The 27,758-nt window shown below is 37.3% G+C and overlaps 1 protein-coding gene across 2 annotated transcripts; it reads right to left on the bottom strand.

Moving 5' to 3' along the window:
- On the bottom strand, positions 1-27,758 carry Rbm46 (RNA binding motif protein 46). 2 transcript variants are annotated; one of them, XM_013029743.1, is made up of 6 exons: positions 27,662-27,758; positions 24,623-24,784; positions 22,860-23,327; positions 21,631-22,413; positions 9,331-9,390; positions 1,776-1,912 (listed from the first exon to the last, which is right to left on the bottom strand). In XM_013029743.1, exons 2-5 carry the CDS (start codon positions 24,771-24,773, stop codon positions 9,335-9,337), a joined length of 1,458 nt encoding a protein of 485 aa, XP_012885197.1. In that variant the 5' UTR covers positions 24,774-24,784; positions 27,662-27,758; the 3' UTR covers positions 1,776-1,912; positions 9,331-9,334. The 2 variants fall into 2 exon arrangements, with proteins under 2 accessions (XP_012885196.1, XP_012885197.1); XM_013029742.1 differs by lacking the exons at positions 1,776-1,912; positions 9,331-9,390 and adding an exon at positions 1-905.

The raw sequence follows: 27,758 nt of genomic DNA, 5'->3' as shown, positions 1-27,758 counted from the left end.
AAGCATCACATATTTAATGTCAAAGAGTTTGAATTCAAGTACAAAAATTAAACACATGATTCAACATAAAAAACAGTAACACGTATTTAAACAATGTAGTGAATATCAAAAACCATGAAGCATAACTATAAAAACCTTAAATATATTAACAGTAAAATGACAATTTATATCTGTAACAAATAATTAACTAAAATATTATAGTTGCTTTCAAGGAGCACAATGGTAGGATGGTTTCTCTTTAGTACTGAATAAAATTTGCAATGAAATCTTTTTCCCTCATTATCTGTTTCCACATAATAGTTGGATGCTTCTGGTGATATATTTTTTCAATCTCCAATTCAGACAGCAATCTTTGTAATCAAACCTGGTATAACTGTTGCCTTCAAATACTTCAATATCTGTCAAGTGCTACCTACTTCACAAAGTTATGATGTAAAAACCTCACAAACTACTAGACTCTTCTGCCCACTTAGAAATCAGAAGAAAATCTGCTAAGTTTTAATAGAGCAGTAGTTTGCTACACCACCAACTTTTTATAAATGCCCTTTTTATAAATGCTACCACTCTATTATTCTATTTCATATGTTGGCATAAATATATTACTTTTAAAGCCAAATGTGTATATCCAATTCCAAAATAAAACAGTATTTTAATTTGCATGTTTTACACAAAATAGATCTTCATACTAATGTTTACAGATTTTCTTCAGAAGAATGAGGCCTGATTGGAGATATATAGTCGTTGTCCAACATGGCTGCCATTAGCAAGTGATACTGTTGGTGACAAGGGATAGCTTGGATAAGAATAAGGCCGTGAAGTATAAGGAAGCACGCTGGGAGTCCCAGAAGAGAGGGTAGCACTAACAGGGGAAAGACTATTTACTGAGCAGCGACGGAAATTGTAGTCTGTAAATAAATACATGAACAATTATGCTGCACATCCTTATGGATACAAATGTAATTCAAAGACTCAACACATTAAAACTATGATCACACTTTAACATAATGTTCTAACATTTAAAACCCTGATAACTACACATTGGTGTAAAGATGATTTCCACATTCCCTGCCATCTTACTGAGTCAGTGTTGTCTCCCTCACTGACACTGCTTCAGAGATCTTACTGATACCTTTTTAAAACAAAAAAAGAGAACTTAGGATTTCTCTTGTTCCACAAAGAAGCTTCTTTTAAATTTGGCTCTGATACTGAGGGGGAGTTTATGAAAAAAAAGATAAAAAATGGTAATTCATAGCTGCTGCTTTTTTTGGGAAATGTATTATAAATCATCAAACCAGCAGAAATATTTAGTCCTGGACTTCAGAAACCTTCGCTATGAACAAACTGGTATTTCATTATGTAGATGCTAATGTAAACATTTATGTAACTCAACACATCAATTTAAACATTAGAGTCCTACTGGTACCACAAAACAGTAAAATGAATCTTTATAAACGTCAAGAAACCATTATCAACTTATAGTATAGAAAAATACCAAAAAATTTAAACCAGAAATTTAAAAAACAATTATATTTGAAATGTTAATATTCCACCATAAACATTCATCTTATGCACCAACAATTTCCTGCTTCATTAATTGTATATGTGTGTATAAGACCAAATTTATAAGTCCTGTACTTTCCAAAAACTCAACTATGTTCCTTAGTGTAGTGTAAGTCAAAAGTGTAACAACTACAAAGCAATTACTTTATAAGAGCTGTGGTAACTCTAAGGATGGACAAAAGGAATTAGGTCAGTTAATATACAGGTAAAAACTGTCCTGTAATCTTGACCTGCTACTATCAACAAGGTCTACGACACAAGCATTAACTTAGGTTGTCATGGACTTAAATGATTAGCCAACAGGAATGGGATCAACTGCAGGAGAGTAAGCTCAAGCAACATCAGAAAGGACCTATTTAAGAAAACGGAGAAAAATAATCAGTTAAATATACATTTAATTTCCAGCATTGCAAGTAAAATAATTAAAAACCTCTGTTTTTATGAATCATATCTAAGTGTGTATGCGTGCGTGCGTGCGTGCATGTGTGTGTGCTTGCACGCGCAGTGGTCCCTGGGCTTGAACTCTAGGCCTGGGCATAGTTCTGAGCTTCTTTTGATCAAGGATTAAGCCAAGCACTACTTCCAGCTTTTCCTGAGTAGTTTATTAGAGATTAGAGTCCCAGGGACTTTCCTGCCTAGCCTGGCTTTGAACTGTGATCCTCAGTTCTCAGCTTCTTGAGTAGCTAGGATTACAGGCATGAACCACAAGCACCTAGCAAACATACCTTTTCTTGAATCAAATCTTTTTAATTTTTATGAATCATACCCACTATAAGAGCAATACAGCAGCCTGTCCTAGAAAACATATTTAAAATACCCAGTTCTGAATATTTTCTTCAAATCTTTTTAGAAGTCCCTTCACATGCCAGTGCCAGTGGTTCATGCCAGTAATCTTAGCTACTCAGAAAGCTGAAATCTGAGAATCAAAGCCATCCCAGGAAGTCCATGAAATTCTTATCTCTGATTACCCCACAAGGCCAGAAGTAGAGCTGTGGCTAAAGTGTAGAGAATGAAGGATTAGGGGTACTAGCGCCTAGTAAATAATATTTGAAAAAATATTGTTCTTTTATTACACAAATATAACCAATTCTTTACTGTGTACCTCTTTACTGGTACTCTACAACAGTGTTTAGAAGAAAAGACATCTGAGGGAGATGTAGTTTTTAAAGAGCAATCACTTTGCTTGAGTTTACATCCATTTAAGAGCTAATAGTCTATTCATGAACTACAGATACTGACACAGAAGAAACCTTCAGGAAAAGGATTTAGAAAGCTACAAGACAGCTGGCTACAGGCAAGGACAACGCTTAGCATATCTGCTCTCTAATGGTCCCTTGCTACAAATTTAAATTTCAATTATATAAACATTGATCAACTTTTATACTCTCACATTTTTAAAAAATACAAAATTTAAAAAGCTGGCTCTAAAGACTTTATTCATACAGGGCATATCAAGACACAAGAGTTTCCCAATTACTACAAAAATTATATATAAAAACCCCTGATGTTTTCAAGATTTTATAAGCACTTCAAAGATAAAAGTACATTCCTTGAGCCAGTAAGAATTTAAACATATTCAGAGAAGCATCTGTGATTAAAAAATAAATACCAAATAAGTATGAAAAAACCAAGATGATGAAAGAAAGAAAACGTGAAAACACGCAACTACTGGGTGAACCCAAAAGTTAAGCTGGATTTTTTCATAATTTATATATAGAAAATGGAAAGAAATTTTCATGCATGTTTAGGAAACAACTATTGAGTTCAGACTCCTAGTACATATTTACTTTCCCACCCATTTTTTAGTTCCCCATGAAGAAATAGCCCCTTAGTTCTTCAATCCAGTTTCTGCCTTAGACTGGGATCTGTATTTTCCTGCTTTTCTACCCACGTTTTAAAGAATGATACATGAAAGATAGGGGAGAACGATGGAAAGTGTGGTGACTTGTGACACTGAAACCCCTTTGTACAACCACTTAAAATATTTTTATAAAAAGAATGATAGCCAAACTTCAGAATTTAATGTCTCCATTTCTTATTATTCTGTCTTAATGTTTAAAATTGAGGTAAAAGATGTATGTACCCTGCATTCACTTCAATAAATTCTAATAATTGTATACTTGTATAATACACACCCAAAATAAGACCTAAAACATGCACATCAAATCCAGAATTTTGTCTCTTAATAGCTCCCCCCTCTCTCCTGTCTCTTTCTTTCTGTGTGTGTGTGTGTGTGTGTGCGCATGCGTGCGTGCGTGCGTGTGTGTGTGTGTGTGTGTGTGTGTGTGTGTGTACATGCAAGGCCTGGGTCTTGAACTCAAGGCCTGAGTATTGAGCTGTCCCTGAGCTTTTCTTCATTGAGCCACATATCTACTTCTGGCATTATTATTAGGCAGTTAACTGGATATAAGAATCTAATTGACTTTTCCAGCTCAGTCTGTCTTTGAATTTTGATCCTCAGATCTCAGCCTCCTGAACAGCTAGGATTACAAGTGTGACTCACTAACACCTGACTCTTTCTTTAGCAAGGACTTTAGTACAATAGGGCTAAAGAAGGGAGAAGCAGGAAAACATTTCCTGCTCTCTATGTAGGAAATGAGACTTAAAGGTCTCCAGCTTTCCGATTTCTGTCAATAGACATTAATTTGTCCTGGATTTAACTTCAAGTGTTACTTTTCAAGTATTTTTCTTTTCTTCTTGGCAGTACTAGGAAAATGAGCTCAGGTCCTCAAGCTTGCTAGACAAGCACTCTACTACTTGGGCCAAACCACCAGACCCTTTCTGCTTTAGTTTTATTTGAGGTAGGGCCTCTCTTATGTTGGGGCTGACCTGGGCTGCTATCCTTCTATTCATGCTAACCTGCTGTTCAGGATGACAGGCATGCACAACTGCACCCAGCCACTGAGTGAGATATAGTTCTCAGGATTTTTTTTCTTTTTCTTTTGGTGTTGGTTCTAGGGCTTGAACTCAGGGTCTAGGTGGTATCCTTCAGCTTTTTTCTCAAGGCTCACTAGCACTCGACCACTTAAGCCAAATCTCCACTTTGGACTGTTTTGGTAATTAATTGGAGATAATCATTTTACTCATTTTCCTGGCTGAGCTGACTTCAAACCGTGATCCTTAGATCTCAGCTTCCTGAATAGAAAGGATTATAGTTCCCAGACACCAGTACCCTAAGCCTAGTCTCAGGAAATTTTAAGCCCAGGCTAACCTTGAGCTGCAATCCTCTGATCTCTATCTACCAAGTAGCTAGGATTTTAGGCTTGAACTACCACATCCAGCTTCAGGTATTTCTCCTGTCTAGTTTCTCTTAATTAATATACTTCCTAATAGGCATTCATGGTATTCACTCCTGCAGTCTTCCCTTTTATTATTGAATATCATTCCCTTGTATGAATGTATCATGTTAACTAGTCATCTGCTGATAAACATGTGAAACACATCTTTTTTGTTTTCATTTCTTTGGGGGTAAACACTTGGGAATGGGACACATGGTGGAATTTTCCAATGTGACTATTATACTCACACTAGTGAAACACAAGAACTTCAGTTACTACATTATACACCCTCACCAAATTTGATTTTACCAGTTCTGAGTCATAGCTATTCTAAAGTATGAGAAATTCTATTTCCTGGTGATTACAATTTTGACTTCTCTTATGACTAATAATGTGCTTATTGCCTATCTGACCATCCTTTTTCACATCTACTCAAGTCTTCTGCACCCTTTGTTTTAGCAGTACAAAAATTTGAACTCTGAGACTGACACTTATAGGCAAGCCACATGAGCCATACCCCTAGCACTTTGTATTTTGGTTTGTTTCTCTGATAAAGGCTCAAAGTTTTTGCCCTAGGACCAGCCTTGGATGGCAATCCTCTTACCTCTGCCTGCCAAGTAGCAGGGATTACGTGAACATACTTGGTGTTATTTTTTGAGATAAGGTCTTGCTAACTTTTTGTCGATGGCCTGGAACCCAAATCCTCCAGTCTCTGCCTCCTATGTAGCTGGGATTATAAGTGCATACCAACACAACTACCCACCTTTTGCTCATTTTTTATTAGCTTTGTCTACTTTGTAATGATGCTAATGAAGATTTTGTCTAATCAAACTCTCTTAATTTCATTTCACAAACCAGGAATAAGTAGAGATCTAAGAACTTCATTCATATGAACAACTGATAAAGATGGTTGATTCGGTAACTGATCTGTATTTTCAAATGAATGAAGAACAAGTTATAAATTAAGTCTCCTAAGTCCTCAGAAAGCATTATTTCCATTTGACCAAGCTTTTTCCACACCAAACAGGATTTCTGGAGAGAAGTGTCTCAAAAGGTAGCAATGGACAGAAGTAGAGTTGATGGTGCCAATCTCAATTACTTCAGCATTCCCACAACTCTCATTTTAATGCATACAGAGCTCTGCATTTCCTTGTTTTATACACTAAACTTCTTTGTAATCTCTGATTTGAAAGTTATTTTGCCAAAAAAGAGCAACTACTTTAACAGATTAAATTTTGATCAAATGTTCTACAATTTGACCTATATATTTTGAATAAATATAGTTTAAAAGAACAAATCTAATCTCTATAAAGAAGGACATTTAGACTTAAAACCTCTAGGTTACCATGTATCAGGAAATAATGGTTAATGCAACCTTGAATTCAGAAATGATCCAGAAAGTAACACATCTGAACAAGCAAAGACAGGCACTTCATACACCACGTAACTGTTCATGTGCTCCTTATAACTGTCTTTCTCCAATACAACCACCACTAACAGGCTTCTCAGTGAAAATACTAGCAATGGGTATACTGGTTTACTCAACATGTTTCTTCTTTGTTTCCAATTCTCTTACATGTCCAGACTAAACTCTACCAACCCTATAGCTGCTTTTATGTCTTAATATGTCTTAAATAAAGGGGAGAACGCTTAACAGAGACTTTCAAAGTATCTTTTCATTAATTTTAGAATATCTTCTTGATTTCTGAGCACATGTTCTTCTAGGTACTAATTTTACATTAAAAGTATATTTCTCACAAATGGTTTCTTTTCCTTGGTAGCTATCAAGTTCTGCCATATCCACTTTTTGGATGCATCCTTATTCCCCAAACTGTACAACACCATTCTATACAATCCTAGAACATTTCATCATCTTAAGCAGAAAACTGGTAGTCATTAGCAGTCATTCTCCATTCAGTCTTCCCTCAACATCGCAAATATTAATCTGTTCATATAAACTTTCCTATTCTGCAATTTTCATTCAAATTTATGTGGAATCAACAATTTATGCAGCCGGTGGAACTGGCTTTTTAGAATACTATTTGCAAGTTTCATTTATACTTAAGATTTATCAGAACTTTGCTCCCTTTTCTGACTAAATGGTACTCTCATCATATGGATTAGCCATGTTTTGTTTACTCATGAGTCTATCTGGTAGCTATTAGTTTGCTTCTATCTTCTAGCTATTATGAATAATGTTGTAAAGGATTTCTTGTACAAGAAAATCATGTATAAGTTTCTGTGTAAACATGTATTTTAAGTTCTCTTGACTAAATACATAGGCAATGTACTGCTGAATCATGGAAACTCTCCATCTAACTTTTTGACAAACTGTCAATTTTTTCCAATTATGGCCACATAGTTTTACATTTCCAGTAGCATATCTGAGGACAAAGCGCATGATTTTTTTCACAGGCTTCTAATAATGCTTTTAAGCATTTCTTTAAATATCTATGATGTCTTTGTTGAAATTTTTAAGTATTATTTCATTACCTTAATTTCTAATACTCAGTCATTGAAACGAATAGTCTGAATAGGCTTCCTTTCATTAAAATACTAAATTTTGTCTGTGGAAAAAGAAAGTGTTTTACTGTATTGTCCACTCACCAAACCTAAAATGTAGGTGGGTTCAAATACGGAGATAAAAACCTTCTATATTAAAATCAAAGTAAAACTTCTTGTTCTTTATTTTCCATCTCACTACAGAAAATCAAGAGCTCACTTCAAAAAGAAAATAGTTCTTAGAACTACTGATTAAGTATCAGAAAATCAATAAAGTATTTTAAGCAAGTACTTTAATGTAACAGGGTCAAAGAAGGGAGAAATAGAAATGAGAGAAATTTTTCTGTTCCCCACACAAGAAATAGGGATTAAAGACCCATGAATATATTTTAAATGACTAATTAGAAGGTTTCAGATATTCTTTATACTAGAACATATATCTCCCCCCCCCCCGCTATTGCCAGAACCAGGGACTGAACTCGGGGCCTCATGCTTGCTTGGCAGGTACTGTATCACTAAAGCCATAGCTCCAGCACCTTTTTGAGCTGGCCAACTTGGACTGTGATCTTCCTACTTGTGCTTGTCAGTGTTATGATGAGAAGTGTGAGCCACTGAGCTAATCGTTGTACTTCCCCACAGATGGGACATCAGGGATATCACATCCAGCCATTGGTTCAGATTGGGTCTCATTTTTTTTTTTGGTGGCAATAATGAGGTTTAAACTCTGGGCTTCACATTCATACTCTTGTTTAGCTTTCTCACTCACATGGCACTCTACCAGTTGAGCCACTACTCTACTCCAGATTTTGTATGTGTGCCAGACCTGGGGCATGAACTCAGGGCCTTAGTGCTATCCTTGAGCTCTTGTATGTTCAAAACTATCACTGTACTACTTGAGCCACAGCTCTACTTTCAGCGTTTTAATGATTAATCAGAGATAAGAGTCTCATACCTTCCTGCCCAGGGCTGGCTTCAAACCAAGATCTTCAGATCTTAGCCCTCTGCCATAGCTAGAATAACAGGTGTCCTGGCTTATAAATACTCTTATAATCTCTACTGACATTACAGAAATGGAGGCACACAAAGGTGAGGTAATTTCCTAAGCCCTAAAGCCAGTATGTAAATTGATTCCCAGGGACCATATTGTTGTCCTTGCCTCTGTATGTAAAGTCTGAATGGTATTCAAATTATCAACTACCTTCAAATTCCTACTAATGTATTTCTTAATAGCTTGTTAAAAACTACAGTATTAGTATTTTTATTGTAATTCCAAAAAAGACAAAAGTTGAAAAAATTCTCAATAGAAGATATGTTTGAGAAATACAAACAAATCAATAATACAAACAAATCAAATACAAACAATAATCAAAATATAACTCTCACTCCAACAACATATAATTTAAAATACTGTTTATCATCTCAGGGGTTCAAATGTACATTACCATGTGCAAAGTTATGAGATGACTTGAAATGTAGAAAACAATTTAACAACTTCAGTTAATGAGCCTATAACAAAGTTATCACAAACAAAGTAATTTACAGGATTTTATTATTCTAAACATGTTATTGTATTGTATTGAAGTCAGGGCCTGTGTGCTGTCCCTTTGTTTTTTTGCTCAAGGTAAGTGGTTCTATCACTTGAGCCACAGCTCTAGTTCTGAATTTATTTATTTATTTATTTATTTTTGCCAATCCTGGGGCTTGAACTCAGGGCCTGGGCATTATCCCTGAGCTGCTGCTTTTTTTTTTTTTTTTTTTGGCTCAAGGCTAGCACTCTACCACTTGAGCCACAGCACAACTTCCAGCTTTCTCTGTGTATGTGGTACTGAGGAATTGAACCCAGGGCTTCATGAATGCTAGGCAAGCAATCTACCATTAAGCCACCTTCCCAGTCTGAATGTTTATTTTTTGTAATCAGAAGAACAACAATGTGTTACTGGTTTTCTGAAAACTAAGTCTATTGCAAAATTCCTAAGAGACTTTTTCTTACCTGCTTATTTCCTCCAAATTCTTCTACAGAGGTCCAGGCTGAAGGGATTGTGTTCCCTGTCTGTAAGCAGTGAAGACAGAAAAGAATTGAGTCTTTGTATTGATGCCAACCCTATCTTGGATGTGCGTGGAATCCTTGAAAACTTAAAAAAAAACTTTCTGATCAGTACATAGGAAAACAAAGTTAGAGAAAAAGAAACAAGTGGCAAATTGTTATCATTTCTGAAGTTCTGCAAAGACAAACTAGGCGAATGCTCTTTTGATATCTAAATGAAAACTGAGTAAATAAACCATCAAGAAGAGCTTTTATTGTTCAAGGCCAATTAAGTTCACATTAGTATTTCTAAGAAATACTAGCCTTCTAAAACTATTTTTTAATGAGACTGTCCATTTTCAGGGAGGCAGAAAGACAAAGAACCCAGAAAACTTTGGAAACATAAATGTTGTCATGAAGTACAATTACTTTGCATATAGTCTCATTTCTTACTTATTTTTAGGAAAAGATAGTCAAACTTCCACTAACTTTAAAAACTACTAACCTAAAAATGTTTCCAAAACTAACCTCATTTAAACATAGATAACTGTGAGCATCCATTTATTTCTTTATATGCCTTAAACTTTTCTGTTTAAGGATATATCCAACTGTTAAGAAACTGAGTAAAAGTATGAGCCAGGCAAAAAGGTCTGATGATCTACAAACTTTGTAGATTTTAAGGTAACACTTTGAAGATATAACTCAGAAATACATTACAATAGCTTCCTTTTTCACACAACAAACTAGACAACATTATTCCCCTTTGTTTTTAAGCACTAAAAACCAAATAATCTGTCTTAAAGCATTGAGATCAGGCAAGACAGTAACATTATAGGATTGTACAGTTTTTCATATACAATATCTGGCATTTAATCAAAATAGCCAGTCACAGTTACTCATATATAAAAATAAACTACTTAATAGTAAATAGCTGGGTGTGGTTGCACATGCCCGTAATCCTAGCACTCAAAAGTCTGAGGCAGAAGGAGGATTGTGAGTCCAAGGCTGGTTTGGTTACACAGTTGAGACCCTATCTTGGAAAAAATATAACAGTGAATACATAGTAGCAAAATCATTACTGAGTATTATGATAGACAACAAGATAAGCAAGCTTTTATATGCAGGATGAGCAATGCTATGAAAAGCCTACCACTACCAGGTAAGCATGTTAAGTTAGGATGACCAAAACAAGAAGTATACAACCATAGTTAGGTAAAAAAAAAAAAAAAAATAGGGGCTGGGAAGGTGGCTCAGAGGTAGAGCGCTTGCCTTGCATGCATGAGGCCCTGGGTTCCTTAGCACCACATAAGCAAAAAGAAAAAAGCCGGAAGTGGTGCTATGGCTCAAGTGGTAGAGTGCTAGCCTTGAGTTGAAGAGCTGAGGGACAGCGCCCAGGCCCAGAGTTCAGGCACCACGACCGGAGCCAAAAAAACAAAACAAAACAAAATAGCATTCTGAGCAGAGTACCTGATAAACTACAAAAGCACTATAGACTCCTGAATACATACACGCACACACACACACACACACGCACACACACACATACACACACAAAGTTGAACACACTTGCACTGATAAATTATGTGAACTATGTATTTTTGCTAATATTAACAGGAAACAAGAGTACCAAGCAACAGGGGAATCGGGAAATGAAAACTAATTTGTCTACTGATAATTCTTTCTACCATCTGAATAGGGGAAAAACATCATCTTGCCACTTTGCCACTGATAATTGGCAGTGCTTACCCTGTAGTGTTTGAAAATGTATACTTTTCAAATCTATCTGTAAACAAGGTATGTTCACAGAATCTTTTTAACCTAAAACAATTCACTCAGGATCCTGCCCTGTGTTCCAAGTCCAGATATTACCCTGGTGTGGCATGAAGTATGAGCTTGTAGCACTAGTAAAACCCAAACTGTCTTTGAAAAAGAGCTAACATATGGGTGAAAAGCTCATCACATTTTAATTTTTAGAATAGCCTGTTAGTAAGATTTTACAAGTCCATGGTAGTAAATGTAACAAAGGCTAGTTTTTCAATGGAATTATGTGGTAAAGATACAAGGATAGGAGTTAAGAGTACAGCCTCTCTTCTAACAGGTATCTTGAGGAAATTATTTAATCTACTTACCTATTTCTTCATTTTTTATTGACATATTAGTTATACAGGGGAGGATTTCATTGTTTTTAACTCCACACATAGCTTATACCAAGTTCCAATCAATTCTATCTTGTTTACTTGTTAAGAAGTGGGAAAACATGGTTAACATTAAAATAATATTATATGTGTATGTATATGTATTATATAAAGGCACTTGGTTTAATACTTAATAAACAGTAAGTACTGAAAGACACTAAACTATTACTACTATTTATTATTACTTATGATTAGAAGCAAAATATAACTTGTAAGTGAATAATTTAACTTATTTAACACTTGTAATTACTCTAAGATAAGGAAGCTGAAGTACAGAAGTAACTTTTTCATATGATGTATCTAACTGTAAATTCATTCTTCCTGCTTTGATCATGTGAACTTGTCAAGCTCACACCAGGGCGTGCTATACCTTCCTACTGCTAGAATGTGAACCCAGAAAGTTGGTAAACTTCTTCTTTGTTGCCTACCTGCTATGCTAAATTTAAGTAGTGATTTTCCTAAAATACAGTATTACATTGAGTTATTCTAATCACATATTCTCCTAACACCTTGTAGTACCTTCAGAGCATTATCAGAACCATAACTGCAATCTCCCTGGGAATGGAAACTCTATAAGGCAGCAACTGTATCTGATTCACTACAGTGGTCTTTATCCAAACAATACTGCTTAGTACTTGTTGAACAAGCACATTTTAACAAGGATTAACCAGATAGCTGCCAGGTAACAAACTGAAAATGAAAAGCCTAAAGGGAGTAATAATCGTAAGGAAGTATTCCTATCAGAAGAACAAGGACGCCCAGTTATCACAGATATTGCAGTTTTTTCAGAGGACTTCAAAATGGCAAGGGAACTAGCACACAACTACATTTATTCTGGGGCTGACAAGAGAAGTTTTTGTCTTATAAAATTAAAAAAATAATTTGAAATGGAAAGGACAGAAGAAAACCCCATTATTATATAGTAAGGAATAGATGGCACATATGCCTGTAATCTCAGCAATTGGGAGACTAAGGTAGGAAGACAGTGAGTTAAAGATAAGTGTAGGCTACTGAGTGAGTTGGAGGCCAGATTGAAGAAACTTTGTCACAAAACTCATTGTTAGCCAGGTGCTGGTGGCTCATGCCTGTAATCCTAACGACTCAGGAGGCAGAGATCTGAGGATCATGGTTCAAAGCCAGCCTGGGCAGGAAAGTCCATGAGACTCTTATCTCCAATAAACCACTAGAAAACCGGAAGTGGCGCTGTGGCTCAAGAGGTAGAGCACTTGCCTTGAGCTGAAGAGCACAGGGACAATGCCCAAGCCCAGAGTTCAAGCCCCATGACTGACAAAAAAAAAAAGCAACAACAACCAAAACAAAACTCATTGTTAAATAATATTTCAGATAAGGTAGATTCTTAAGACAATGAAATGACTCCCAAGTTCAAATAAAGAGTACTGACACCACTAAGCTACTTTCTGGTCCTTCAAAAAGAGTGAAAAACCCAGCAATCCCCTCCCTAGGCCACATCAGTGAACACAGCAACTCCTTGCTTGTAGCATAAACTGTAATTTTAAAAGCTGAATAGAAAATAAAAATGAGAAGACTTTAAATAAAAGAGGTTTTTAAATTCTGATGCACAAATGAGAGTCACAAACACAACTTTCTCTTTCAAAACAAGAAGTTCTAATTCCTAAGCTTACTAAATAAGGAGAAAGATTAAAAAACAAAGTGAGAAAACTATATTTGTAAGTCCTCCTTTGAACTGAGTACATAAACTACATTTTAATTTAGATTTATCTTTAATTATTTTAAATGAATTATTTGTATATATTCATTTTACAAAATAATGACCTTATATATTTTTTTCATGCTTGTATGCTAGCACTGGGGTTTAAACTCAAGGTCTTGTACTTTCACTTGGCTTTTTCTGCTCTAGTCTAGTACTCTACCATTTGAGCTATACCTCTACTTCTGGCCTTTTTTGCTAGTTAACTGAAGATAGAGTCGCATGGATTTTTCTGCCCCAACTGGTTCGAACTAAGATTCTCAGATCTCAGCCTCCTAATTAGGAACACAGGCACGATTCACCAGTAGCCCAGTCTAATTCTTTTCTTCCCCTCATGGTACCAGGATTTGAACTCAGAGCCTCATGCTTGCTCAGCTCTTGCTCTACCATTTTAACCACACGTCCAGCCCTTTTTGCTGGTTGTTTTGGAGAGGGAGTCTTCAAGGACTTTTTTGCCTGGGTTTGGTTTCAAAGCAATCTCAGCTTCCTGAGTAGCTAGTATTTCAGGCATAACTACCAGCTGTACCTGGATTTCTCTTAATTCTAACTCAAAAATAAACTTCTAGTAGTCTCATAGCACTATTTCTATATACCAATGAACCTCTCAGGGGCTTCTTATTGCAGAAACTTAATACACAAAAGTGAAGTTCCTTTACACTAGTGAACATTGCTCTCTGATTTATTTTTTAATTCCTGGTTAAAAAAATTGTGATCTGATAGTACAGAAAAAATTTTAAACTTACTTTCTAAAGATTCTTGATGGCTCACCTGGAGCCTTATAAATTTTGTGCCTGCAAAATATGAATATTTTAATAAATCTAAAACTACAACTATGACTATCTTTGAACACTAGAATTAACACTAGCAGCAGAACACTAAAACCATCCACATATATGGCTCACATGTCACATGTTTTACATCCATTTATATCATTGTCTATTAACTAAGCAGACTGGAACATAGGTTGATGAGGCAGTTCAAAACAACTAAGTTAACACACGTAAGTATTTACTGAACAGGCACACTTTAACAAGGATTAACCAGGTAGCTGCCAGTTAACAAAATGAAAATGAAGAGCCTAAGGAATGAATAATATTAAAAGAGGTATTCCTATCAGAATAATCTTGGGGATATTACTTAATCTATGTACTTTAACCTGTTTCCACAAACAAAATAGGATTGTAAATTTAAAAAGCTAAGAAAGTAGCTCTATTAATAATATCCTCAGATACTTATTTAATCAAGTGTCAATCCCATGAATTAATTTACATAAAATGATCAAGGTTTAAAATTTAAACATGAAAAAGGGTGACATGTCGCAGTACATTCACCAAATTATCAGGCAATACAATATAACAAATTGATGTTTTTCTAGACACTGCAGACTTATATAATGAAAAAGCAAGTATGCTTCACCTTGCAAAATCAGCTGCATGAGTGAATCTTACGTATTTTTATTCAGTTGTTCTGCTGTCCGATATAAAGGTACATTTAAATTGATAAAAGTTAAATTTTGAGAAAGGCTCCAAATTATCTGAACTCAAATATAAACTGACAGACATAAAACATTTTTTAAAGATAGCTGAGTTCAAGTGCTATCTTCCTGTGGCATGTCTATGCCACATGCTCTTTTTTCTACCATATTTCTTTTCTAATAAACTTTCCTATCACTCTAACAAATATTTTTTTTTTGCCAGTCATGGTGCCTGAACTCTGAGCCTGGGCACTGTCCATCAGCTCTTCAGTTCAAGGCTAGTGCTCTACCACTTGAGCCATAGCACCACTTCCAGCTTTTTCTGCTTATGTGGTGCTGAGAATCAAACCCAGGGCCTTATGCATGCAAGGCAAGCACTCTACCACTGAGCCACCTTCCCAGCCCCATCTAACAAATATTTTAAAGTATTATCTTGGTCTCTATACAAGATATTTAAACATGACATTTTTGAGATAAATTTGAGTCACTGGAACAAATTAAAGCTCTGATATTTTATAGAAGACAGTGAAGTCCCCAAAGAGTGATTCATTTGCCATTCTAAAGGTGGCCACACAGTTTGTTGTTGGCTATAGCCACATAGTTTTTATTCTAGTACTCATTCAATTATGCTGCCTTTCTAACAAGATTGTCTCCATAATACTTATGACCTTTTAGTACAAATATCAGTAAGATGATAATTATGAAGAATACTAGGTTATCATTTAAAGGGTCTTATAGAGAAAGAAAATTACAAGAGTATAAGTAAATACATTTTCCTAAGGCCTGGTCCCTCTCAGAGGGTCAAAAACACATAGTTGAGTTAATGGAATTTGGTCTTATCATTTGGTCATATAAAAATAAATGTGTATAAAGTGTTGATAGTGATGCCTATTTTTCATTGAGCTAGGTAAATTTGAAAGTGAGTTTAGCAAATTATTTCATTCATTAAAATACCAACTTGATATAATATCATAGACTTGTAATTAAAGCCGAAAAGATTACCTTTTATAAAGTATTTCCTTATATTTATAATTTTAAAACCCACTACAAGATAACCATTATTTTCTATTAAGCTTACATGTCTATGAAAATGTTTCTTAAATTTAGAAAATTTGAGAAGTTTCTCTTCATATCAAAACATTTTATTGATAATTTTAGAAATATCTCTTAATTTGACTTTATTTTTGAACTTCTGTCCATCAATCTGGAAATAGCAAACAACTCGTAAGAGAAAAAGCACACATTATTTAGATTATAATGTCTTGAAGTATACGTTTACTTTCCTGTCTATTCCATAACTTTTGAACTCAGGGCCTCACATGCGCTAGGTAGGTATTCTGTGCTGGCTCTATGCTGCGCCATGTCTCTAGTTCCTTTTTTCCCACTGGTTATTTCTCAGATAGGGTCTTACTTCCTATTCTGCAGTAAGCCTGGACCAAGATCCTATTTTTCGCCTCCTGAAGTAGCTGGGATGACAGGCATGCAGTACTACACCTATCTTCTTCCTTTACAGAGATGACAGTATTGCAGACTTTTCTGCCTAAGTTGGCCTGGTACTTCAATCCTTCCAATCTCAACCTTCTACAAAGCTAGGATGACAGGAATGTCACTGTATTATACTATTGGTTGAATTGGTTGAGAAAAGGCCTTGCCCTTGAACCAAGATATTCCACAATCTCAGCTAGGATTACAGTGTGAGCTACTGACACCCAGCTCCTAATTCATAACTTTTAACAAAATTGCAAGTAGTGGCAGAAATCAAAACCTAACTTAAATGATATTAAGGGAATAGTAAGCACAGTAACTATATTCTATAACCCTCTTCAATGGCTAGAAGAAAAGGTCATTCCAAATCAAACATGAGACTATACAAGTCAGCCACACTGAATACTTAAAGTACAGAAATATTAAAAAGCTAATTATTCACATACACAATGGTCTCCACAAATCAGGACAGATTAATCTAGAAAAATTACTTGCTCAGAGGAAAAAGCAAATACAGAAAACATAATGGACTAAAAAAACTACAAAACTAATGAAAGTTTAAGCAATGTCTCCATCTTTTCCATCTAAGTAATTCTTAAGATCAGAGTGAAATTATCAAAGAAAATACTCCCTGAATTGTCTAACATGGACTCCATCCAGCAGCAAACTAAGATTCCCCTCAAGATTTACAATTTAGAACAGGTAGAGCTGTACTCTCCTCTTGTTCTCCCAAAATAACTGATAACCTATGTATAGAATTTGAGTACCTTAACTTCATTAGATCCAGATTCAAAACAAAACACGTTTTGCTATCAAATGCAAAAGAAAGCACACAAGCTATCCAAAAAAGATTTGTCTTTAATTAACATTTCATCATTTTTGGCCACAACAATAGGATATTAACCAAACCTTTGTAACACAAAGGTTCTCATCCTCAAAGAGATTAGGTGGTCAAAAAAATCTTCCAACCAAGGGACTGGTTGCTCATGCTTGTAATCCTAGCTACTCAGGAGACTGAGTAGCTGAGGACTGAGACCTGAGGATTGCGGTTCAAAGCCAGCAGGGGCAAGAACGTTGGTGAGACTCTTATCTACAAATAAAACCAGCAGAAAACTGGAAGTGGTGTTGTGGCTCAAGAGCGTTAGCCTTGAGCTGAAGAGCTGAGGGACAGCACATAGACCCAAAGATCAAGCCCCATGACCAACAAAACAAAACAAAAAATCTTACACACAGAAACAAGAGATGCCTCGCCTACAATGATTTTGCTATTATTTAGTAAGATAAAATCGAATCAAGACACATAAAGATAACTAATTTGCTCCACTCTGTATTCATCAGGACTTGTTTTTCGAAGATATTCTGACTCCCCAGAACTTTCCTTTAACTCCTTGATTTCGCCTAATCTACTACTACATGGGAAAGAATCATCTAGGAAAGCCATAAAAATACTGAAAGACCCAGATTCGAAAGGGAGTCAAACTTTTAGAATAAAGCTTATTCATACTGATAAGTCTAACCTACCACAAACAGATGTAAAACTACAAAACAGAAAATATTTTAAAAGTAATACTAAATGATCCAAGATGACTCCATAGTTCAAACATGTTTTAGAACTTAGCTATCCTACATCCTGAATCTTCATTCTACCCATCCCAAACTCAATGATCTCAAGAGGGTGAGGCTGAAGATCACATGTTCAAGACCAGCTTGGGATATATTACGAAATTATCATACATACACAAAAAAAACTGAAGATAGAAGTTCCTGCTCAACTATCAATTCCCAATGACATTATTCTTTGACATTACAAAGATGGAGATAGTCTAATTTTGAGGTATAGGATTTTGATTTTTGCATTAACCCCAGTTTTCAGCCTTCCATTATGGGGATTTTGCCTAAAATGGACTTCCCTTCAAATGGCAGTATGTGCGCAGATATGTGTGTGTGCACTCACCCACACACATATCTGATTAAAATTTTTTGAGTATTATGGTAAGAACATTAAGTAGTCACCACAAATGGAACTACCCAATTTCCAATACTCATTTATCCTCCAAAAGCTGTATCTTCTTTTTTTTCATAAAAAATGCCAGTGATGGTCATTTAAATATATAAAGAGCAACTTAAGAAAGATTTTAATTGGTATATAGTAGTTGTACAACAGGGTGGAGATTCACGTGCATGAAAAAGGCACCAAATTGAAAGGATTCATCTGAAAATATCTAGGTATTTTTTTAATTACTACATCCAAAGAAATACCTTAAGAATAGTTCAATGCCTTATCTGGAAGATTAGATTTCTCAGATCCTTTAATAGAGCCAAAGGATAACTTAATATGTAAGGAACTGTCTATAAGACAACCTAGGAACCACTAGCAAGTCATCAAGATCTCAGAAAAATGCAATGTTCAAAACATTATACAAGATAAAAGTAATATGCTACTTCTCCCCCTCCAGGAACACATCACTACAATCATGTGGTCTGAATTGTAAACTACCACAAGAAACCCTATAACCTTTACGGAAGGGAAGATGAATCTGAAAAAGCATCAACCCTCTCAAAGTGTTTAATTAGAGGTTCCAATGTTGTTAGACAAGAAAAAATTAACTAGAACACTGCTACAATACTCAATCTATTTGTAATGCATCATGTAGGCTCCTATCTGTCTAGTTCTTTCACAGCCTCTGAAGATTACACATTTGTTTCCAGATCAAAGTTTTTTAAATCCTTGACCTCTGGCTTGTCTGCTTCTCTGAATTTTTCCCTATTCCCCAATTGCCTAGATATATTTTCTGCCTCTAACTCAATAGCCTTCGTTTGGTCTAGTAAAGTACAATAAAGGTTTTGGTTACTCTCCCTAGTCAAGCTTCAGGCCTAGTATATATAACCTAAATAGACTCTAGGAATTAATCTAAGTTTGTTTACACTTAGGTACTGCTACATTTTATTGGCTCTTCTCCCTGATGATGAGTAGGGACTTAAAAAATACATAAAATAGAAATCATTTAAATTTTTATTAAAGAGGCTTTGATTCAAGGTTGATAAACATCTTGCACTAAGAATTTAATGTTTAAAGCTAATTTTATCCCCCAATTAACCAAAATCCAATTGAGTTTTCTTAGGAATCTACAGATCAGTAGTAGTCAACTATGGTTAGCACTTAAATTAAAAGCATCCTAATAAGGAAGCTAAAAGCTGAAGAAAAACCTTTAGCTCCATATAAACTTTCATCTTCTTTATGGGATAATCAGATAAACAAACCATATCTACATTAAAATCTGCTATGTTGGAAGATCTCAGATCTTTAAATTTGAAATAAAATGCTTCAGAATTATTATTGAAGGTTGGACATACGTACATTTCTCAACAATTACCTATATTCTACTCAGAAAAATTGTGTCCTTTTTTCTCTAAGTACTGCACATAAGTATTTGCACATAACTACTTTACCTTTTATTCAGAATCTCTATATTAAAACAAAAATGGAAGGCTTCTATCATACCTAAGAATTAACTTCGATAAGAGTTAACTTCTCTATTACCTCCAAACTATTAATGGGGAGCTTACTGAAATTTTTCTTGGAAGAAGAATCTACCTTCAGCCTAAACACTGTGATGAGATCTCCAGTTCAGTATCCCCTTAAACACCACGGGAATGGCTTTGATAGATGAGTTACACAACGTGTAAAAATTATTCTCCAGCCAGGCGCTGGTGACTCACGCCTGTAATCTTAGCTACTCAGGAGGCTGAGATCTGAGGATCACGGTTCAAAGCCAGTCTGGGCAGGAAAGTCTGTGAGACTCTTATCTCCAATAAACCACTAGAAAACCAGAAGTGGTGCTGTGGCTCAAGCGGTAGAGCGCTCGCCTTGATCTGAAGAGCTGAGGGATAGCGCCCAGGCCTAGAGTTCAAGCCCCACGACTGACAAAAGAAAAAAAAATTATTCTCCCTTTGACAGTATTTCTCCTTTTCAATTACTTTTTTCAAACACACGAGAATATCAACTTTAAATAAATATAAATTTAAATAAATATGAGTAGTGTAATTCTGCCGCAACCATGTTAAGAATCAGGGATAGGCTAACATAATAGATAAATGAAGTGTTCAAAATAAATTTTTACCAAGGCCAAATATTTGATTGGCAGGTTTATGTGCCCAAAGTCCTTCTGAATTATCTCTCTAACATCTAGATTTATTTTAAAAGTATGAACTTAAAAAAAGAATGGTTATGAACATATCTAGTGATGTTTTTTGTCTTTCATGAGTAGTAATGACTAATCTCCAGATTAGTAAGCATAATGCTTTGTCTACAAATTCCTCTAATCATATGAACTCCCTGCCACTTCATCCAAAAGGTCATTGAAGTTTTGGTTTACAAAACAAATACTGTAACTTATACAGAAATTATCAAATAAGGATCTGTCATTAGAAAAACAATGAAGAAAAAGCAAGGTCTAAACTCTATAGGAAATCAAAACTGAATTTTCCTCACTAATGCTAAAAAAAAATAAAAATAAAGATAAATGTAAGTTGGATACCAGTGACTCATGCCTATAGTTCTAGCTTCTTGGGAGATTGGGATTGGAAGGATCGGTTTGAGGCCAGCCCAGGTATGTACACGAGACCCTTTCTCAATCAATAGCTGGGTATAGTGACACATGCTTGTCATACCAGCTAGGCTGAAGGCTAAGACTCGAGAGGATCAAGGTTCAAGGCCAGTCCATGCTAAAAACAAATCAAAGTAGTCACAAGTCCCTATCTCAACAGAAGCTGAGTATGGTGCTATGCACTTGTCAACCTAGCTATGACAGGAAGCCTGAAATAGGCTGATCACAGTACAGGCCCAAACACATGCAAAAAGCAAGACCCTATCTCAAAACAATTAATGACAAAAAAGGCAACAGGTATGGCTCAGCAGAACACCTGCCTTGTAAGCAAGAGGCCCAGAGTTCAAAACACAAGTACTAGAGAAAAAAAAAGTATACAGTAGACAAGTTTCAATAATTTTTCATAAACTCCTATAATTGAAATAAAATTCATTACATACTTACCATTAATGTTAAGAGTTCAAAACAATGATTTTTTGATGATAATATTAGGGCTTGCACTCAGGGCATGAGTACTGTCCCTGAGCTATTTTGCTCAAGGCTAGTGCTCTACCACTTGAGCCACAGACCGACTTCTGGCTTTCTGTAGTTAAGTGGAGATAAAGAGTCTCAAGGACTTCCTGCCCTGCCTGGCTTTGAAGCATGATTTTCAGATCTGCCTCCTGAGTAGCTAGGATTACAGGCATGAGCTACCAGCGCCCAACAATAAATGAAATTTCAATCCATAATACTTTTTAATTTTACATTCTACAATATTAAAAGTATTTTTAAACTTACCCAAATGAAGTAATGTAAACTGGGCAGCCAGTTCCTTTGCGTCTTCTAACGTGGTGCAGAGTTTGTCTGGCATGAAGTAACTCTGGGATCCATTTGCAATAGCAGGAATAACTATTTTATACACCAAGAGTACTTTCCCATCCTGACTGGTTGTTGAATATAAGTAATATTCTGGTGGTGCCCAATTATTTTTGTTGCAGTAATAATCCAAATGCATTACTGCAGAATTAAAGTGATTGGACTTTAAAGAATACATACTAATTGGAGTAAGCTTTGTTCCAGGAAAAAACGGGTAAGTGCATCTTTCAATTTCAGGGGGGCTTGGGCTATGCTGACCATTGAGACGAGTGGGAAGAGTTGGTGGCTTGCCTAGAGTTTTTGGGTGGCTCTCTTCTTTGTTAGCATATACAATCAGGTTTTCAGAATTGGGGCTAATCTGACCATTAAGGTGCTGTCGCCAAGTGTTCTCTTTATTAACTGGTTTTGCCAGTGTTACCTCAATACTTGCTCCATCAATACATTTTCCATTCATAACAGACATTGCAGCTACTGCATCTTCTCGGTTGAAAAAGTGAACAAAAGCATAATCTCTAAGTTTCTTTACTCTTTCAACTGCACCAGGCTTGAATTTATTGAATTCAGCTTTAATTGTTTCTTCGGTAGTAGAGATCATTAAATTTCTTACATAGAGAACTTTAACTCTCTGCATGGTTTCCTCATCAACTTCTTTCTCTGGATCAGCCCAATCTACTTGAATGGTATGGCCCCATAGTTGAAATGTTCCTATAAAAGAGATTAATTTGAAGACAATTAAAAGTTTGAAAATGTAAAATTGTTTATCCAAAGAAGCAGAAACTCACGAATATATATTTGTTTCCAACTCACCAAAAGTTTTCAAAAACTTAACAATTCTAATTAGACCTTACAGTGAAATTTATAGTCAATATGACACATATTACTTTAAAGCACAAGCTTTAAAATTAGACCACTATTATGAGAAGTAATGCATTTTTACTGAATAATAACAGCTCAATTAAAGTACGTTGGTTTAATAATTGGCAAATTAGCATAAGTATGACTTATGTTTATGGAAGCAACATCTTGTCTTTTGGAATCATCTACTTCCTTACTAAAACAAGTCTTTATTCCTCATCTACGTTGATATAATAATGCTATGAAATGTCCAGGTCTTTATTCCATATTTAAAAGACTTTAAATGATGAGGTTACCTGGAATTAGTTTCCTCCTTGCCATAGCAGCAGCTCTGTGAGATTCATATTCAACAAATGCAAAACCACGATTTTTGGTTTTATCAGTTGCACTTGGATAAACAATGACATCTACAACTCCTTCTGTAACTTTCTTCATTTCATCCAAAATTTCTTCTTTTTTCTTTTCCTTGGGAATAGCTCCAATAAACAATCTACAATTATCCAAGCTTACACACACACCAATAAACTTCCCTGGTCGAATCTCATAATTATTAAGAATTCTAATGGCTAATTGAGCCTCTTCCTTTGTTGTGTACATCACAAAAGCATAACCTCGATTTTCACCACTAAATTCCATCATAAGTCTAAACTCATATATCTTCCCAGCTCTTTCAAATACAGGAACTAACTCATCTTCATACATATCACGAGGTATTTTTCCTACAAAAACCTCACAGCCTCTAGGTGGAGGTGGACCTTCCCAACCTGAAAGACAAAAATAAATTTTAAAAACTCTAATATATATATATATATTATTGAATCACATATTTTTTCAACATATTCTTTTCTATGTGATGTACTAGTCTAGCTATCGGGGATACCACAGTGAACAAAATAAAGTCCCTTTCTTCATAAAGCTTATCTCAATGAAGAAGAGAGACAGTGAGTGAGCAGTAAGTGGTTATGAAGAAAAAGCCAGTTTTATATTCAATAAAGTAGTCACGTAAATCTTGAGCTAAATGGGAGAACAACTCTCTCAAAGAATTGGGTTTAAGGTGAACGATAGAGGCTCACGCCTGTAATCCTAGATACTCAGGAGACTAAGATCCGAGGACCATGGTTTGAAGCCAACCAGGGAAGGAAAGTTCATTATACTCTTAATCTCCAATAAACTACCAAAAAAAGCCAGAATGGAGCTGTGGCTCAAGTGTTAGAGCACTAATCTTTAGCATAAGAAGCTCTGGGACAGCACTCCGGCCCTGAGTTCAAGCCCTAGGACCAGCTTGCCTACACATACACGAATTAGGTTTAAAAGCAAGACAAGCTTTATGCAAAGACCTGAGTGAAATGAGGAATACTCTGTGAAGATTACCTGTAAGAAGGCCATTTAGGAAGACAAGGCAAGAGTTTTATAAATCAGAACAAAATAGAGTGAGGAGGCTATATGGCTAAAGTGTACCTGAGGATGGGCAAAATAATTAAGTTAATACAGTCCTTGAGGCAAGCAGACGCTGAGTTTTAAGTGTAAGACAGTTAACTGGACTGGAAGAGAGCAAGGCAAGCAGTGACATTGTTCAAAAACAATGTACTCTTCACCTGATTTATTTAACAGTAACCTCTCTGAACATCACCTTTATAATAACAATTTTAAAAATTATTCAATATCTCAAATAAAGAAAGTTAACTGGAGGGTTTCAGACTTCAAAGAACTACACTGGATATTGGTCTGAGCCTGTTTTTCTTGTATAAATACTACATCACTACTCATTGCTCTTGCAAATTTCTCCCCTATGACTAATCTTATAAATCTAGCAGTACAGTTTTTCTCACTGCCCTACTTGACTTCTTTGTCATTTCAACCTCTTTCTGCTTCTTAAAGCAATAAACAACATGGATGAAAGCATGTGGGTAAAACAAGCATAACTTTTACAATCTCTCACTCCTCAAAATGATTGCTGGGGTGTTAAAGCCGTTACAAGGTAAGGGCTGAATTTGTGGGCTGATACCTAATCTAAGTAATTACCATAAATATATGACTTAAAAGAATATAAAATTCATACCTGGAGGAGGACCACCAAATTTCCTTTGCCCATTTTCTTGAACCATGTTATATCCAGTCTTCTCCATCAAAGCCAGCAATGCTGCTTCATTCTGGGTCCCACTTCTAACTTTACTGCACCCATTTGTTCCTTCTATATTTTCTTCGTTCATGGTTGCAGTTCCTAAAACAAAAGTAAGTAACAGTGCATATTTATAACAAGAACTTAAGAATATTTCTTGGGCAGAACAGTCTATGAAACTCCATCTCTAATTAACTAGAAAAATGCTGGCCTGGAGAAGACATGGCTTGAGTGGTAGAACCCCAACCCTGAGCAAGAAACCAGAGGGAGAATCTGAGGTCTTGAGTTCAAACCCTTGCACAAGAAAAAGAAAAAAAAGCCTTGTAAAATCACTTTACAACTCTGACCTTTCTCTGCTTATTTCAATAAAAGAGATACTATTTCATCTCTTTTTATTATGTTTAGATTATTCTCAAACACTTTAAAAAACACAGAGCCAAAAGAGTGAGAGGCCCCTGAGTTCAAGTCAGTGCCAGCAACAGTTTAAAATGCAATATTTATATATCATTATATTTGATTTCTATTCAACCCTCTCCCCTTTTATTCTTTCCTTTTTGTTAACATTAAACTCTATTCTAAGCAACCATTTAACCAGTCACAGACTGGAATTCCACCCAGAAAAATTAATTTAATTGATTTCCATAGCTGTTGAGGACAAATTTGCACTGCTATGTTTGTTTAAACCAAAGAAGTCTTTCTGCAGCAGCAGTGATAACTACAGACAGGAACACCACAGATTACTGCTCAGAAAATTCTGCAACCACAACTAATGGAACTTCAGAGCAACAAGCCCTACCTGATAGGTACTAACACCTCAAACTATTATGACTCCAGCAGTCCACACAAACTGATGAAATTGAGGGTAATTTATAAAGACATTAACTTCATAACCCTTCCTCAAACTGACATGTTTCTTACCAACAAAAATTACACCATCAAGGCCAGGTCCCAGTGGCTCATGCCTGTACTCCTAGCTACTCAGGAGGCTGAGATCTGAGGATCTGCAGTTCGAAGCCAGCCCGGGCAGGAAAGTCTGTGAGACTCTTATCTCCAATAAAAACCACTAGAGAACCGGAAGTGGCGCTGTGAAGTGAGAGTGCTCACCTTGAGCTGAAGAGCTGAGGGACAGCACCCAAGCCCAGAGTTCAAGCTCCACGACCGACCAAAAAAAAAAAATTACACCATCAGAAAAAATGGCCTAATTTCACTTCAATAATTCATACTGCGTATCATATTCAATAATACAATACGTTCAAATTTTACTAATCGGGCTGTATTATAATTCTTGGCAATTATCTCCAAGTCCAATAAATCTCCCTTGAAATTTAGCATTTAAGGCTGTACCTTAGTATGGCACCGGTGGCTCATGCATAATCCTTGTTACTCAGGAGGCTGAGATCTAAGCTTCAAAACCAGCCAAGACAGAAAAATTCCCCAGTCTTATCTCTAATTTACTAGCAAAAAGCAGACTGGAGATGTGTCTCTAGAACACCAGCCTTAAGAGAAAAGAAAAGACTTCGGGACAAAGGTGTCTCAAGTGGTAGAACACCAGCCTTGAACAGACAGCCTTAAGAGACAGCGCTTTCCCCGCCCCGTCCCCCCCCCCCCCACACACACACGCAAAGCAGAAAATGTTCACTAGAATTTAACAACACAATACTGGCAGTCACTCCGTTGTTAACAGTGTATAGTTGCAAATAATTATTAAAATAGTAATTCTGCAATGAATACAGACCCTAGAAACGTACCTATTGGGTTACAGCTCATAAAGAAAATCTATTTATTCACTTTTGGTGCCCCTCCAGGAGCTTGCACTCAGGGCTGGGCACTATCCACAAGCTGGTTGTGCTCAAGATTAGCTCTCTGTCCTTTGAAACAAAGCTCCACTTCAGGCGCTCTTTCCTTTCTTTCTCTCCTTCCTTCCTGCTTTCCTTCATCAGGGATAAATAAGTCTGACAGACTTTGCTGCTCAGACTGGCTTCAAGCCGTCATCCTCAGCTCTCAGCCCCCTGAGTAACTAGGCGTACAGGTGTGAGCCAAGGGAGCCTAGCTGGAAATTTACCTCGTAAAGGCTGCACATTAAAGTCTGGGGAAAATACAATGAGATTCTTGAAAAGGGTTTCGTCCTACACGTAAGCGAACTTCTACAGATGCCGCGAATCACAGGGGCTTTCCGTCTACCTAGACATGCAGCACTCAACCAGAGGAGAAGCGGATGCGTGGGGCGCTGCGGGAGCGTGGGGCGCTGCGGGAGAAGGGCCAACCCCGGGGACGGCCGCCCGAGCGCACGGCAACGCGGCTCCAACGCCAGGCCTAAGCCCGGGAGTCTGGGCGGGCCCCCCTCCCCATTCGTGTTCGTCCCAGGAGCCGGCAAGGAGGCAGCGGCCCCGGGCGGCCCGAGGGGACGCTCCGGCCCCCCCCACCGCACCCCACCCCGCCCCTCAAACCCCGACGCCCACCCCGAGGGCCCGGGCAGCCACCGCGGAGGAAGTTCGAGGCCGCTCCCCGTTAGAACTCGAGCAAGCCCCGCGCCGCGACCTGCCTTCTCACCCCGGGTCTAGACGTCGAGGGTGGACGCGGCCAGGCTGCCGGGCGGACGCGCAACGGCCGCCGGGCGGAGGCAGCGAGGACGGGTGCGGGGAGGGCGCGGGCGGCGAGGGGCGAGGGGCGGCCGGAAGAGAGGCGGCGGCGGCGGCAGGCGGAAACCAGGCGGAGGGGGAGGCTGCGCCTCGGCGGAAGGATGGCGGGGGTCGCCGACGGCGCAGCACGAGGGAGGGAGGGAGGGAGGGCGAGCGGTAGGGGAGGTGGGCCCGGACGACGCTCCCACCCGCCCGCTCGACGGGGCTGAGGCTCACGGACGCCGCCCTCGTGGTCGCGGGGACCGCACTACCCCGCTGCCCTCCGTGCGGCCAGGAGGCCGCGCCGCCAGCCGTTAGTAGCGGTTTGGAAGGTGCCCCGCGGACCCCATCTCCTCCTCACCCCGTCGGGTCTTCAAGGGCTGGGCCTAAATCCTAGAGACCAACGACCACAAACCGCCGCCACCGCCGTGGAGACCAGTCTGTGCGAGAGGGGGGCG

Source organism: Dipodomys ordii, unplaced genomic scaffold, assembly GCF_000151885.1.
Source record: "Dipodomys ordii isolate 6190 unplaced genomic scaffold, Dord_2.0 Scaffold122, whole genome shotgun sequence".
In the NCBI taxonomy this organism is placed as follows: Eukaryota; Metazoa; Chordata; class Mammalia; order Rodentia; family Heteromyidae; genus Dipodomys; species Dipodomys ordii.
The sequence above is the reverse complement of the archived record's forward strand: the minus strand, read 5'-3'. Positions and strand labels throughout refer to the sequence as shown.